Source organism: Protobothrops mucrosquamatus, unplaced genomic scaffold, assembly GCF_001527695.2.
Source record: "Protobothrops mucrosquamatus isolate PMUCROS unplaced genomic scaffold, P.Mucros_1.0 scaffold66, whole genome shotgun sequence".
Taxonomy (NCBI): domain Eukaryota; kingdom Metazoa; phylum Chordata; class Lepidosauria; order Squamata; family Viperidae; genus Protobothrops; species Protobothrops mucrosquamatus.
The window spans coordinates 243,854-259,752 of NW_015386444.1; the positions used below are offsets into that span (position 1 = coordinate 243,854).

At 37.3% G+C, this 15,899-nt stretch overlaps 1 protein-coding gene across 1 annotated transcript in view; it reads right to left on the reverse strand.

Moving 5' to 3' along the window:
- INVS (inversin) overlaps positions 1-15,899 on the reverse strand; it is a 168,660-nt gene that overhangs the window by 125,715 nt on the left and 27,046 nt on the right. The window contains exons 6-8 of the mRNA XM_015812068.1: positions 12,470-12,625; positions 10,726-10,955; positions 3,384-3,490 (exon numbers count right to left, since the gene is read on the reverse strand). Coding sequence (XP_015667554.1) covers positions 3,384-3,490; positions 10,726-10,955; positions 12,470-12,625 — 493 coding nt within the window. The remainder of the gene's footprint in view (positions 1-3,383; positions 3,491-10,725; positions 10,956-12,469; positions 12,626-15,899) is intronic.

Genomic DNA, 15,899 nt, shown 5'->3' on the forward strand with positions numbered 1-15,899 from the left:
TACAAAGAAACAACGCTTCCGCGGCCATTTTCTTCTCACTTTCACTTATAACAAATAGCAAAAATCCCAATAAGATCTTTGAGTTAAAGTCACCGTTTAACTAAAGCAGAAAAAAAAAATCCCCTGTCAGGTTCCGTCTGTTCAAAAGTTACTCACAAGCAGATACAAAGTAGCAGCAGTGGCAGCGACGTCTAGCCCTGCTCCAAAGAGTGAAGACACTCCGAGCTGCGGAGAAGAGGTCCAGACTCCGGGGGAGTTCATACCTAACTTTTTGGAGGGTTGTAATGACTGTAAAAACCTAGTGGAGAGGTAGATCTTATCCCCTATATGAAAGAATTTAGGCTGCATCCATTTTTTATCTGCCTGGGCCTTATATACTGCCCTGGCTTCGTCCAGAGCTCTCCTAACCATGGGCCAAATGTTCTGCAACTGGTGTACCCACTCCTTGAGGGAAGGAATGGCCGGCATAGGGAGGAAACTCTGTTTGTTAACCATTTGGAAGGGAGTGAAACCAGTGCTGGAGTGCACTGCATTATTATAGGCCACTTTAGCAAACCGTAACAAATTGGTCCAGTTATCTTGTTGATAATTAATAAAACATCTAAGTTATTGTTCTAGAACAGAGTTCATTCATTCTGTTTCCCCCCCATTCGTTTCAGTATGATGACTAGATGACAGTCCTTGATCAGAACCCAGAAGATCCAGAAAGGCTTTCCAGAACTTAGAAGTGAATTGGACATCCTTATCTATTATTATATGTTGTGGCCCCATGTAGCCAATAGATATGCTGCACAAACAATTTAGCCACAGTCTTTGCAGTTGGGATCTTCTGACATGGGATAAAATGGGCCTGTTTGGAGAACAAATCAATAACGACCTAAATGACAGTGTTTCCCACGCTTTTGGGGAGCTCCACAATAAAATGCATAGAAATCTCTCTCCAGGGTGCTGAAGGGCTCGCCACTATTTGTAGGAGTCCCAGCATTTCCCCTTGCACTTGTTTAGCTGCTGCGCAGGTATCACAACTAACTACATAACTTTCAATGTCCTTTTTTAGAGAAGGCCACCAAAATTGTCTTTTGGAGGGTTTTCACAAACCCAAAGTGACTTGCTAATTTTGAGTTGTGGCACACCCACCTTTAGTGTTTGTTTTACAGGAACATATAGCTTGCCCCTGACCCAGGCTAGGCTGTCTTTCACTGAACAGAGATTTTTATCGTCTTGAAACTCTTGTGGAAAACGAAAGAACTCTTACGAATTCCAGAGGGGTTAGCAGAGAAGTTTATTTGCGCAAGGTTCAGAGCATATTAGAGATAGGCAATTCTGAACGAGAAGGGCGGGATTAGACTTCAGTTTTTATACTCCCCTCCTTAAAGAACAAAGGGCTACACATTGAAATACACACTGTGATACATTAGGAACGCTTCTCACAGGCATACAATGGGAGGTTTTGCTACATACAAAGTATCCATGTGCAGAGCGCATTTGGTTGCCACATATTACTGACAGAGAACTTTCCCACTGAATTTTCCCAGTGATTATGCATTACATCATTGTTCTAGCAATTATGCAGACACATCATTATTGCAGTTATGCAGACAAATCATTATTCTAATAATTGTTCAATTTTACTATATTAAAACCACTCATCATTCTCTAGCACCTTTTTGAATTCCACAACCACTTCATTATCAATTGGCAGAGAGCTCTTAAGTCTGTACTCTCGTGACCGGGGCCACCAGCTGCTGTGGGGAAATTAAAGGTTTAACCGGTCCGACTTCACATTGTTATATTGCGGCATTCTCAACGAAGTATCTGCTAGAAAATTCCCCCCCCTGGCAAATAGTGGATGGAGAAGTTAAATCAGTGGAAGTGCTGGGCCCAGCATGCCTTTTTGGAGACAGCTTCCTAGGGGTTTTTAGCACTTGAAGATTATTATGATCAATCCAGACCTGGAAAGGGATTTACTCCTCTCTTAAAAATGCCTCCAAGTTAGGAGGGCCCATCGTACTGCATAAGCTTCCTTCTCCCAAGCAGCCCACCACTGTTCAGTCTCAGTTAATTTTTTGGATGTGTAAGAGCAGGGCTGCAATTGACTCTCCTAGTTTTTCTGAAGCATTACTGCACCTACAGCTATATCACTAGCATCAGCTTGAATCCCAAATGGTTTTTCCATGCCTCAGCATCGGCTCCACGGAAAAAAGTCTCTTAAGTTTTTTGAATGCAGCTTGACATTCTACTGTCCATTTTAACAGCTGGCTAGGCTGCAGCTTACTTTCTCCCTTAGTTTTCAACAAATTTGTAAATGGGGAGCGCAATCTGTGTGAATGAGAGGATAAATTGTCTGTAAAAATTGGCAAATCCCAGAAAACTTTGTAACTGTTTCCTGGTGCGGGGAGGGGCCAATCCAGGACAGCCCACATCTTCTCTGGATCCATCTCTACCCCCTCATGTGAAATGCAGTAGCCCAAATAGTCAATTTTGTCCTTATGAAATTCACATTTCAAAAGATTGGCATATAGTTTGGCGGAGTGATTTTTTTAAGACTGTTCTAACCAGCTTCACATGCTCTGCCTTTATCCCAGTGTAGATCAAGATATTGTCCAAGTACATCAAAAATCCCTTATACATGTGTTCATGGAGGACTTTATTAATCGGTTGCATGAACACTGCTGGTGCCCCCTGTAGTCCAAAGGGGAGCACCCTGAACTGGAAACACTCCAGGGGGTAGTTGAAAGCAGTTTTCCATTCATCCCCTTCTTTTATTCTGATCCAATAGTAAGCCTCCCGCAGGTCCAACTTTGAAAAATTTTCCCTTTCGACAGGTGAGCCAGCATGTCTCTCATGAGGGGCAAGAGGTACATATTCTCCACTGATACTGCATTCAAATTACCTCTCATCGGCCGATACGCTCCCACAGAGAGGGTCTCCTCAGGGTGCCGTCAGTCAGACAGTGCCGGCTGGCGACCCCCAGGGGGAGGGCCTTCTCGGTTGGAGCCCCCTCCCTATGGAACGAATTACCCCCAGAGATCCGGGTCATTCCGGATCTCCCCTCCTTCCGCCGCGCCCTCAAGACATGGCTATTCCNTTGATTTTAATTTGATTTTAATTTGGTTTTTAACATAATTTTAAAAAGAAACGGCAAAAAATCAATATTTCATTTTAATTGTATTTTAAACTTAGTATTTTGTATGGTTTGTCTGTTTTTTAACTTGCTGTAAGCCGCCCTGAGTCCGCTAGGAGAAGGGCGGGGTATAAATTGAATAAAACCTAAAACCTAAAACCTAAATATCTATAATCAATGCATAGGTGAAGAGACCCATCCTTTTTCTCCCGGAAGAAATCCCAGAAAGTCAACAAAGATATTATTTAATAAACAGTACCTTTCTTCATTATTTTCCATGTGATTGGGAAAGGCACCGAATCCTAACAACAGCTTTATAGCATCAAGGTAGCCATTGTTACACAACCAGTGCAATGCTGTCCTTCCCTATGGTCAGTAGAACAAAAACATGTAAAAAAAAATTTTATATTGACAAATTCCAGTTCAAATACAGAAATCATCAGACTATATGCATTCTTTACATTATTTTGAACACATACAGGTGTAGAAAATAATAAAGTAAAAACAACTCACAGTAATGATGAATTATGAATACTAATTTTAAAACTATTTTTATAATTTCCTCTAAATGGAGAAACTAAGGAAAATTATAGGGAAAACAGAGAAAAATATATAATATTTAAATTTTGTGCATCATTATGTTCTATCCAGATTTGGGACTTCTGGGAGAGCTATGGTGAACTGAAGAAGATCCGCAAAAGTGCAGCAATGAGAAGTAGCCAGCTCCTTGGAATGTCTCCAGATAAGAAGAGGATGAGAGATTGCCTACATGTGCTTCAGACAGCTGCTCCTAACAAGGAGAATTAACAAGATAAACAATTTTCATAGCAATTGTGGCAGAGCACACAGAATTCACAAACTTTATTTTCTAATCAATTTCAGAAATTACCTATTAATTATCTTAAAGCTATTAGAGACTTTCAGAATGATAAGTTTGAAAAGTCTTCATCGGGTAAATATGGGAAGGAAGGGCAAGAAAGAGGTTTTCACTACAAAAGGATGACGATGATGATGATGATAAGGACTGTACAATTTTAAGAAAGAAAACACTACATGTTCTACATTTTCTGAAATATGAATGATATATGCTTATCACTGAACACAGAATTCCTGCAATGGCTAAAGAATATTTTACTTAAGTTCAATTTAGCACAGTTACTGCTTAACACATTCACCTATTTCTTATGCGATAAGCTAAATCCTCTACCTCTTTTCCATGGACCTTTTCCAATCTCTGTGGTAAATATAGCCCTTTGTCAACGCTGCTGGAGAGATTCCCAGCATATTTATATTCCATTGGCCTGCAGTTCTGACTTTACCTTTTCAAAGAATAAAGCTATATCTCTATGTTCCAAGAAGACCTGCTAAAATGCATGGTTGATAGAAGGTGTGAATTCAAACTCAAACACAGGCTGGCATTTATATTGGCAGGGAGACTGCAGTATTGTGAATACCAAGAAGCTTAATGGAATTGTGCTCCCAAAATTATCCCTTTTTCTTTGCAGGAAGTCAATATTTCTTTCAGCCATGAAGCTTTGTATTTGGAGTATCCAATGTAAAAAGCAGTATTTTCTAATTGTTCTTTTTATAAAAAATAAAGTTTTCATTTTATTTATTAAAAAGAAAAGTCTTCATCAGACATGGTTTGGTGCCTTGTTGGCATCCTGCCATCAAAGGTTAGGGGAGAGGGGGCAAGGGGGACAAATGGGCAATAAATATGTTTGGGAATGTAATGGGAAATAAGGAGTGGGGGGGGGGGAATGGCAGTTTGACAAAAAACAGAGAGGCGCAGAACCAGTTTGTGCCAGTGTTCAAGCTCATGTACTCTGAGAATGGAATGTGGATTGCCCCAAACATCTCAGAGATTCTGAAAACATCTATGGAGCTCTCTATTGGCTGAAGATGAACTGATCAAGGGGGAAGAGCTAGAGTGAGGGGGAAAAATGTTTCTTTTCACATGAGAATCTTAGTTCTAGCCTGACTTTACTGCAACCAGAAACCTTTAGTAAAAGAACCTATTACTTCATTCAAATGGAGTCGAGGGTCTTTCTTTCCTAAGAGCTCTGACTGGGGCAGGTCCGACAGTAAAGTTTATCTTCAACTAATAATTATAAGATTAAGAAATTAAACAATTTGTAATAACAGCAATAAGCTAAATAAGATTTTGATCTAAAAAAGTTATACATGGATTATGGGTCAGATAAATTTGAAAATCGGCTTCTACTATAAGATTGGGGATTTAAAAACATTTAGAATAGAATAGAGCTGGAAGGGACCTTGGAGATCTAGTCCAGCCGCCTACTCAAGCAGGAGAACTTATACCATCTCAGACAGGTGACTGTCTATCTCTTCGTAAAAATCTCCAGTGATGGAGCGCCCATGATTTCTGGAGGCAAGCTGTTCCACTGGTTAATTGTCCTCACTGTCAGGAGGTTTCTCCTTAATTCCAGGTTGCTTCTCTCTTTGATCAGTTTCCAACCATTGTTTCTCGTCCTTCCCTCTGGTGCTCTGGTAAATAACGTGACACCCTCTTCCTCGTGGCAGCCCCTCAGATACTGGAATACTGCTATCATGTCTCCCCTATTTCTTCTTTTCTTTAGACTAGCCAAACTCAAGTCCCATAGCCATTCTTTGTATATTTTAGTCTCCAGGCCTTTGATCACTTAATTGCTCTTCTCTGAATTTTTTCCAAACTCTCAACATCTTTTTTGTGATATGGTGACCAAAATTGGCTGCAGTATTCCAGATGTGCTCTTACTAGGGTTTTATAAAGCGGTACTAGTATTTCGCGTGATATTGATTCTATGCCTCTCCTTATACAACCCAGGATTGTATTAGCTTTTTTGGTTGCTGCTGCACACTTCTGCTCATAGTCAAGTGATTGTTCACTAGGACTCCAACGTCCCTCTCACAGTTGCTGTTTTTAAGCCAGGTCTCGCCCAAATACTGCAGCCAAGGAAGAGGGGTCACTTTGTTCACTAGAGCACCAGAGGGAAGGACGAGAAAGAATGGTTGGAATCTGATCAAAGAGAGAAGCAACCTGGAATCAAGGAGAAACTTCCTGACAGTGAGGATAATCAACCAGTGGAACAGCTTGCCTCCAGAAATCGTGGCCACTCCATCACTGAAAATTTTTAACAAGAGGCTAGACAGTCATTTGTCTGAAATGGTATAGGTTCTCCTGCTTGAGCAGGGGGCTGGAGTAGAAGACCTCTAAGATCCCCTCCAGCTCTATTCTATTCTATTCTCAATCTGTACTTGTACCTTTGATTTTTCCTACTTAAATGTAAATCTTTGCTTTTCTCCACATTGAAACTCATTTTGTTGGATAGGACCCATTGTTCAAGTTGGTCAAGATCTTTTTGGGTCCTGAGTTTGTCTTCTGGGGTGTTGGATACTTGTGCCAATTTAGTGTCATCTGAAAATTTGATGAGTTCCCCTTCAATTCCCTCATCTAAATCATTTATGAAGATATTGAAGAGTACTGGACCTAAGATGGAACCTTGTGGTACCCTACTGCTTACTTCTCTCCATGTGGATGTAATGCCGTTGAGGACAACTCATTGAGTATGGTTTGCCAGCCAGTTACAGATCCATCTGGTGGTGATGTTGTCTATTCCACCTTTTTCTAGCTTACCAAGGAGTAGGTTGTGGTCTACTTTATCAAATGCCTGACTGAAATCTAAGTATACTATGTCCACAGCATTTCACTGCTCTACTAGTTTAGTCACTTTATTGAAGAATGAAATAAGATTGGTTTGGCATGATCTGTTTTTAACAAACCTGTGCTGGCTACTAGTTATGACTTTGTTTGCTTCTAGTGTGTTTGCAGATCTGTTTTTTGATTATCTTTTCTAAGAATTTCCCAGGTATTGGTCTTAAACTGATTGGTCTGTAGTATCCTGGATCTGGGTTTTTTCCTTTCTTGAAGATGGGAACCACATCAGCCCTTTTCCAATCCTCAGGTACTTCCCTGGTGCTCCAGGATTTATGAAATATGTGGTGCAATGGTTCTGAGATAACATCTGCCAGCTCCTTCAGAACTCTGGGATGTAATCTGTCAGGTCCCAGTGATTTATAATCCTCAAGGTTGGATAGATGCTCTCTTACAATTTTCTTGCTTATTTCAATTTTTGTTTCTAGTATGTCTTTTGCAGTATTTTTTTGGGGGGGTATGTTGGGCTATAGTTTCTTTTTGTGTGAAGACTGATGCAAAATATGAGTTAAGCAGCTCTACGTTCTCCCTGTTGCCTATTATTTCCTTGCCATCTTCTCTCTTTGGTAGGCCTACAGTTTCCTTGATTTTTTTCTTGTTAATATGTTGGAAGAAACTTTTTTTTATTATCCTTGATTTCTGTTGCAAGTCTTTGTTCGTTCTGAGCCTTTGCTTTCCTGACTTCATCTTTGCATGTTCTGGCTGTCTGTTGATAATCAGCCTTAGTTATATGCCCTCTTTCCATTTTTTGTATTTGTCCTTTTTGGCTTTCAGTTTGTCAGAGAGATCTTTATGTAGCCATGCTGGTTTCTTCTTCAATTTCTTGTTTTTCTTTCTCAATGGTATTGTGCTGGTCTGGGATTTTATGATCCATTTTTCAGGATTCTCCACGCTTCTTGGGTTGTTTTCCTTTTTAGGATTTTCATCCATGGGGTCTTTCCTAGGTTCTTTCTGAGTTTGTTAAAGTCAGCTCTTTTGAAGTTTAAGACACTGGTTGGATTATTTTCTATTGCTAGCGTTTGCATTATATTAAATTCCAGTATGACATGGTCACTTTCATCCAAGCTTCTGACAATTTTAATTCTCTCTATAACTTCTTCTCTATTTGTAAAGATAAAGTCCAGTATAGCTTTATGTCTAGTTCCCTCCTCCACCTTTTGGGTGACAAAGTTGTCAGCTAGGTTGGTTGGAAATCTGTTTGATCTCCCACTAACTGCAGAGCTTGTCTCCCAGTTGATATCTGGATAGTTGAAGGCTCCTATTACTACTGTGGTATGCTTCCTACATATGGCAATGTCACTTTTTTCCTCTTTTATATTGACCCATATACATTCTGGAGTGATTTTATCTTTGATCATGTGCATTTCTGCAGCTATGTGGTGTTCTCTTACATATAGTACAACTCCCCCTCCTCTTTTTGTAGACCTGTTTCTTTTGAACAATTTGTATTCATCCATCACTCCATTCCATTCATGGGTTTCGTCCCACCAGGTTTCTGTTATGCCAACTATGTCATACCCTCCCTCATGTACTATTGCTTCTAGTTCACCCTGTTTGTTCCTTAAACTTTGAGCATTTGTATATAAGCATTTAAGACTTTTATGCCTGTCTATGGGTATGTTTCCTGCATCTCCTGATCATTGAATTTTTCTTTTTTCTCATCACTGCCTACCTCATTGTTTGATTTGTTTTCTTGGGACTTGTGATTGGTTTTGTGTTCTAGAGATTCTAGAGATTAGTCACCCTTCTCCTCAGTTTTAATTATAAAAATAAGCAGGTTTTTGTGGTAAACAGATTTAATTTGGCTATCCTGGCTATTATAAGATAAATGATGATTTTTGAAACTGGACATTAAAAGGAGCTAAAGATTCTAAGAAAAAGGAAAAAAAATACAATATTGTTCTTGATGTCAATTAATACAGGAACTTACAAAATAACAAAAATATTGTAACACTGGAAATATTAAAGGAGATCTTTGAAGAATGGAGCCAGAAATTAGTAATTACAATATCAACACTTCAAGAGATTATGTCTACTTCGATAATAGATTGTGACAGTAACAGAAATTAGACAGAGAAAATACCAAAAGTGGAAGTACAAATGACAAGCCAAAAGAACGATTCGGAAAAGCATACTTTCCTGGACATACATCAGAAACTGGCTGAAATTTTAAAAATTAAAAGGAAAATACAAATTATGAACCAAGAGAATGACCTGGAAAATGTTTTATTATTGCATCTACAACAGAGGTTAGTCAAAGCTTTGAAGACATCTGTAGGATACGTAAAAAAGAATTGAAAAGAAAGCAAATCCTAGGACACTCTGATTGAATTAAAGACTGTTAGAAATAAAAGGAAGTGATATAAAGTTGGTTTATTTGTTCAAAATTAAAATAAACTTTTTTTTTGCAAAGTTTGCAAATTTATGGACTTACTTAATGGAATGACAGTAACAGAAATAAGACAGAGAAAATACCAAAAGTGAAGTACAAATGACAAGCCAAAAGAACGATTCGGAAAAGCATACTTTCCTGGACATACATCAGAAACTGGCTGACGTTTTAAAAATTAAAAGGAAAATACAAATTATGAACCAAGAGAATGACCTGGAAAATGTTTTATTACTGCATCTACAACAGAGGTTAGTCAAAGCTTTGAAGACATCTGTAGGATACGTAAAAAAGAATTGAAGAGAAAGCAAATCCTAGGATACTCTGATTGAATTAAAGACTGTTAGAAATAAAAGGAAGTGATATAAAGTTGGTTTATTTGTTCAAAATTAAAATAAACATTTTTTGCAAAGTTTGCAAATTTATGGACTTTTGTTGACAATGAGATTGAAAAGTTTTATAGATGGTATATGGGATGAAGAGATATATATTTCTATGTTGCAATGAAGTTTGGAAGTCACTTCTTTGCATATTTCTTTTCCTTTTCTTTATTATTTTCTATCTTTTTATTGTTTCTTCTTTTCTCCTGCACTTTTTATTCTTTTTTCTATTCTTTTCTGTTTTCTTTTCAGGTTTTTCGGTGGTTCCTAGAGAAGGGCAAAATTTACTGTTCACAGCATTCCTTATTATCCCTCTACAAGTCTCTTTCTTAGAATCTTCTGATGAGAATTATTCTTTACCCTCCACCCTAATAACCCACAAATCATTTCCCGCCAAACTTGCTTGATCTCAAAATTGCCAACATAACCACCCAAAAGTGCACTCACTACTTCAATTCTTGATAATTCATGTTATGATTATCAAAATCATGATTATCTAATTGGTTAGTCAGCGTAGGATCATCCTAAAATAATTAATGGGCCTTACTGATTGAATAATACCAAAGAATTCTTATCTAGCCCTCACAGCTTCTTCTCCTCCTCACTCATTCTCAGCTTCTTCAGGGTATTCCTCTTTTTCTCCAACTAATACAGAAAACAGCAAGGGGAGCTCATTTGGATCAGGTGCATGGTATATGCACAAGGATAGAAAGTTAGCAGAATTAGGTCTTTAACATTTTCTCTCCTTTAAGATCATGATCTAGGCAGGAGACAGAAGAATATATCTACAGTTTACATTAGGAGGCAGCCTAATGCTCAAATTAATGTTTTTTGCCCTAGATGCAAATATTTGCAATGACTCCATGCCAGATTTCTTATTTGGACAAGTCCAACAACACTTGCAATTTCCCTTGGAAAAAGTATTCAATTCAATGAATGGGAAATTGTTTTCTAATATAAATTCCCCAAGCATATAAATGATACCCAATTTTTACACTATGAATTTCTACTGGAATTTGGTGCTTGGATAAAGCTTGATATCCAACCAATATATTCCAACAGCAATGTGTGCATGTCTGAACTATTATAATAAATAATATAGTAAAACAATACATACCTCTTTGTCTTGGATATTTGGATCTGCATTATTTTCCAATAGTAGCACCATACAATTAATATAGCCTCCATAAGCAGCACACTGCAGTGGAGTTCTTCCTGCATAATCCTGTACATTAGGATTGATTTTATTTTCTATCAATATGTGGCAAACATCAGGGTTTCCTCCTAGAGCTGCCCAGTGTAAGGGAGAGTGGCCATCTTGATCAACTAAATCAACTCTTGCTCCTCCTGCAACAATAATGTATGTCAATCCATGGAGTCTGCCTCAGTTGTTTATTAACAAACTAAAAAAGTGTATGCTGAGGCTATGCATAATTCCTTCAAACTTCCTTACTCAAAGTGTCAAGGTCCCACTTTCAAAGGTATGGCATGGCCGTTTTCAGGTGTATATGTGCAGAAGATTGCCAGTGAAGCTATCCCAATGGAAGTATATTTTCTCCATGCACACCAAAGGCACATACACCTCTGTAATCAAATTTCTTTCTTTCTTCCCACATAAAAAATTAACATCCTGATAATAGAGTTGCTATGTTCTGGTATGATACATATTTTTATATTTATTTTTCCTTCACTGCTCCTCCCTTGAACCTAGTGAATTAACTATTTGCAGTTTGAGAAATAGGTTGATAATAAAGGTACAATGATATTACACTCAGAGTTCAGAAACTAACCAATTTGGCAAACTATAGAGCCCTTATTACACTTCCCATATAGAACTGCTATGTTAAGAAAGAATCTTTCTAAAATGGTAAAATTAATGACTTAACTTAACTAGCCACTTGTCATCTAGGATGTTGCATACATTTTTGTTGGGATTTATGATCAGACTAGTCTCATTTTTATATTTAAATGTGCCTTTCTCTGATTATTTTCTTAGCCTGAGTAAATTCTAAGACATATCTAAAATCTTCAAAGAGGTTGCATAATAAAGAGTTTTCCCAAAACTGCTTAGGACTATGAAGATTGATAACAAAATAGATCAGGGCTTTTCAACCTTTTCACCCATTGTACCACTTTTAGGATATGGCAATATCCGAGTACCACCAGTCACCTAGCAAGGTGTCAAAAACTTGATGACCCCCCCCAAAAAAGGAAAAAAGTGATAAAGTACAGGTAGTCCTCAACTTACAACAGTTCGCTTAGTGACTGTTCGAAGTTACAATGGCACTGAAAAAAGTGCCCCCCCAAGGCACAGCCGAGCAAGACACCTGCCTGCCCGCCCGGCGGCGCTCTCATTCCCTTCCCCCACTACCACCTGCCAGGTGCCAATGTACCACAGGTGGTACCCGTACCACTGGTTGAAAAGCCCTGAAATAGATGATATATAATTAGGTTTTAAACCAGTCAGTTGAAAACTTGGCAGTCTAAAAATTCCCTCCATGATCTAAATTATTACATTTTAATTTATAATAAAGATTCTAATCCAAATTAGATAGAATACTTATAATACTGAAAATCAGAATTTGTTCCTATGTCTGAGAATTCCTAATCAGTCTATTTTCTACTACAAAGATAAGTTACTAATTCTTATGCCATGCTTAAAGTTTCTTCAAAATTCTAAATTTTCAGAAACAGGACCCCTTAAATATATCTAAAATGTTTTAGAAAAAGATTGGTTAAAATATTATCTTTTCCAATGTCAATCATGAACTAATCCTTCACCATATTGACTATCATTACTCTTTGCTCAAGTCAAAAGCTAAAGACATCCATATATTTATGAAGAAATGTATGGAGCTGACCTTTAATGAGTATCTGTATTACCTCCTTATGTCCCATTTCACAAGCTCGGAAAAGAGGAGTATGTTTCATTACATCAGCAGAATCTACCTGGGCATAATGTTTTAGAAGCAATTGCACAGTGCTGACATGGCCAGAAAGGGCAGCAGCATGTAATGCTGAAAGATGTCAAAAAGAATGCAGTTATTAAATAGTGTTTAATTAAAATAGTGAATATAACAAAACCTAAACCAGACAGTAAGATGACGGATTGGTATTTACATGCAGGTGTGCTGGTCATCACTCTCTCCATTTATTTGTTTTGTTGTTGTCTCAGGCTTGCTCCATTCACACACACAAAATTTACACACACACACACACAAAATTTATGTATAAAATTTATATATAAAATGTATGTAAACTGGATACATGTATGTAGGATCTGTGATATAAATCTAGATCAAATAAAATCTGATACTATTTTTGAAATCAGCAACTTTGTTAAAGAATAATGAAAATAAATTCAAATAAGAGCAGAATTCAAATCTGATATCCAACATACATTAAAATAAAGATATGAAAAGGTAAGGGGTAGTTTAAAAAAAACTTCAGTTCTTCCAGCAGATGGTGGCAGCACCTATAGTCAATCTTGACAAAATAAACACTTGGAACACAGGGCACTAGAAAATCCCAAGTCTGTAGACAGACTAGAAATTTGAAAAACAAATCAAAGAAGAAAGTAATGGGAAATCGCTTCCCTAATTTTGCCCAGAGCCATTGTGCCACAATATTAATAACTTAAGTGGGAATAAATTGCTTAAGAGGTCCATGTATGAAAAGGAGAGAAAGAGGCCAGAGCAAATGGGTGATGAATTAGATGGACTGAATATAAAATTGAGAGACCTATTGAGAGATTGGGATGGTTTGGTCAACTAGAAAGAATGAGTACAGTATTAAATTACAAAATGAAAAGGGACAACAGAGAGAGAGAAGTTGTGATGGGATGGAATTGATGAGATACTCAAAAAAAGGAAAAGGTGCGACTTCCGGTTCCGGATTGCGGCACTCGCAGCTGCGTGAGGAGACTGCTCTCCTCACCAGCTGATTCTCTGCTGCCGGTAGACCCCTTAATTGGGTCGAAAAGCCGCCTTGGAAGGGTGGCTACCGGTGAGGAGGTCCTCATTGTCCTTGGGAGAGCAGCAGCTTCTTCCAGGGACCGAGATTTGCTCCTTTGGGCCGACGGTGGAAAGAACGACTGGTAAAATGGCCGTTCACCTAGCTGCTGAAACCAGAAGTCAGAAGAACATCTAAGCACAGGAACCACCATGGCTGAGCCGGGTGAGACTTTTTACCTTCCCTCTCTTGATTTTTCCTTTTTTTTGTGCCTGTAAAAAGCACTTTTGAAATTACTTCCTTGCTCTGAGAAGGCGGCGTTGGTGAGTGTGGGAAAAAGAAGCTTATGGATTGAATTAATTTAAAGTGACTTTTTTAACCTCTATTTTTATTCTTTTTTTTCACTTTGGGGTCTTGGAAAACCTTTTAATATTGAATCTGCTATTGGACTTGAATTGCTTTTTTTTCCTCCGTGTTTCCTGATCTTGTTTATGAGATTCTTGGTCTATGGGAGCAGATTTTACATTGTACTGAGGACACCATGTGGAAAAAGCTAAAATTGCAGCTTTCCCCTTTTTCTGGTGACTCAGATTGACCTTGACTTTCAGATTACCACAAAAGGAAAAATACAAAGGAAATTAACAGTTGTACTGGTGGGGGTGGACATTGATTAAATATTTTCTACATAGCCTCTACTAAATGATACAGACTGTTTCTAATTATTTTTGAAATGGAACAACCCTTGGTTCAACTTGACTATAAACGTATACTGGAAAAACTTTACGAAGCTACTGATGAAATACGTTTGCAAATAAAAGAATTTACTATGGAAATAAAAAACAGAAATTCTGCTTTGAATCAAAAAATTGACTCCCAGACCTTATCTGAGCTTTCTAGAGACCAAAAAATAACAGAAGCGGGACTAACCAAAGGTAAAGAAGACTTTATTCCACTTTATATGCGTACGGATGAGATCTCTGAGGAACCAAAAAGGATTGTAAGTAATTCACTTACATCCTTAAAACCAATAGAAATGGACAGACAAATACAACGAGCTGAGAACTATGATAGCCTGGATAAACAACTATCATCTACAAAGTTGGACATAACTGAGTTGGCTATTCAACAGTTTCAAATGTGGAGATTTGACTTTTCAAAACAACAAGGAGCTACCTACAAAGGAGCTAGGTCTCTACAACAGAAAAGAGGACGTCTCTGGTTGATTCAAAGGATTTTACAAGGCATAAAGAGTGACTTGTTCATTGATATAGAGGCCTTGTTATGGAAACCGGTTTGGCATAAAAGGAAAGCCAGAATAAGATTTAAGGATGTGACTTAAGGTTTTAGGTAATGGGTTTTAATGGCTTATCAGATATGGATTGATTTATGGCTTAAAACAGTTAAATAAGAGATTAGATTGAATAAAAACTAATTAAGGTTTGAACTTAATAATAACTTGTTTTGTTTATGTATTAATATGCTTTGGATACAGTAATTTTGGGAGGACGTTAAAGAAATTTGATACAGATATTGAGGGATTGATTGTTAGATTATAAAGAATAATAGAAATAGAAAGGTATTTTTTCTCTTTTCTTTCTTTTTGTCTTGTCTTTGTTTTTTTTGTTTTTTTTTCGTTTTTTTTCTCCCTTTCTGATTTGAATTAATATTTTCTTTTCTTATTAGAATTGATAGTTATTCGTAATGGAAGAGGAATAAGAAAAAAAGGATGAAATGATACTAATAAATGCTTATTGAATATGTTAAGGAAAAAGGTTATGGGGAGACCCCTGAAGTGTTAACTAGGTATTTAGATTAGAAATATGGAACATAGTAAGTGAAATAGGTAAACTCAATACAGGATTCAGATTTGTAGATTTATTTAGACGAAAGATTATTGAGGATTGCTATGATTGATTTAGTTGTATTGTAATATATCAATTTGAATATAATATGTCATTAGAGGGAAAAAAGAGGAGGTTTTTAATGACTTAATTTGAACTTTATGAATATGACTTTGTTTTGTGGACAATTGATTGCCCTGCCACCACGTTGTTTCTTAAGCACTTGTTTGTAAAATGAAAAAAAACAATAAAACTTGTTTTAAAAAAAAGGAAAAGGTGCAAAATATAATTTTTACATTTATTACTTTAATAATTGATGGTGGATGTGTCAGTTTTAATGCAGGCACTACTTGATTCAAGACTTTTCAGACTCTCCCACCCAATTCTTGCCAGTAACTAGTTAAAAGTAAAGCTTCTGAGAACTCAGCATGGTAAGATAAAACTTTATTAGATACTTGAAGTCATATTTATGGAGAAGAATTACGGAACACAGGAATCT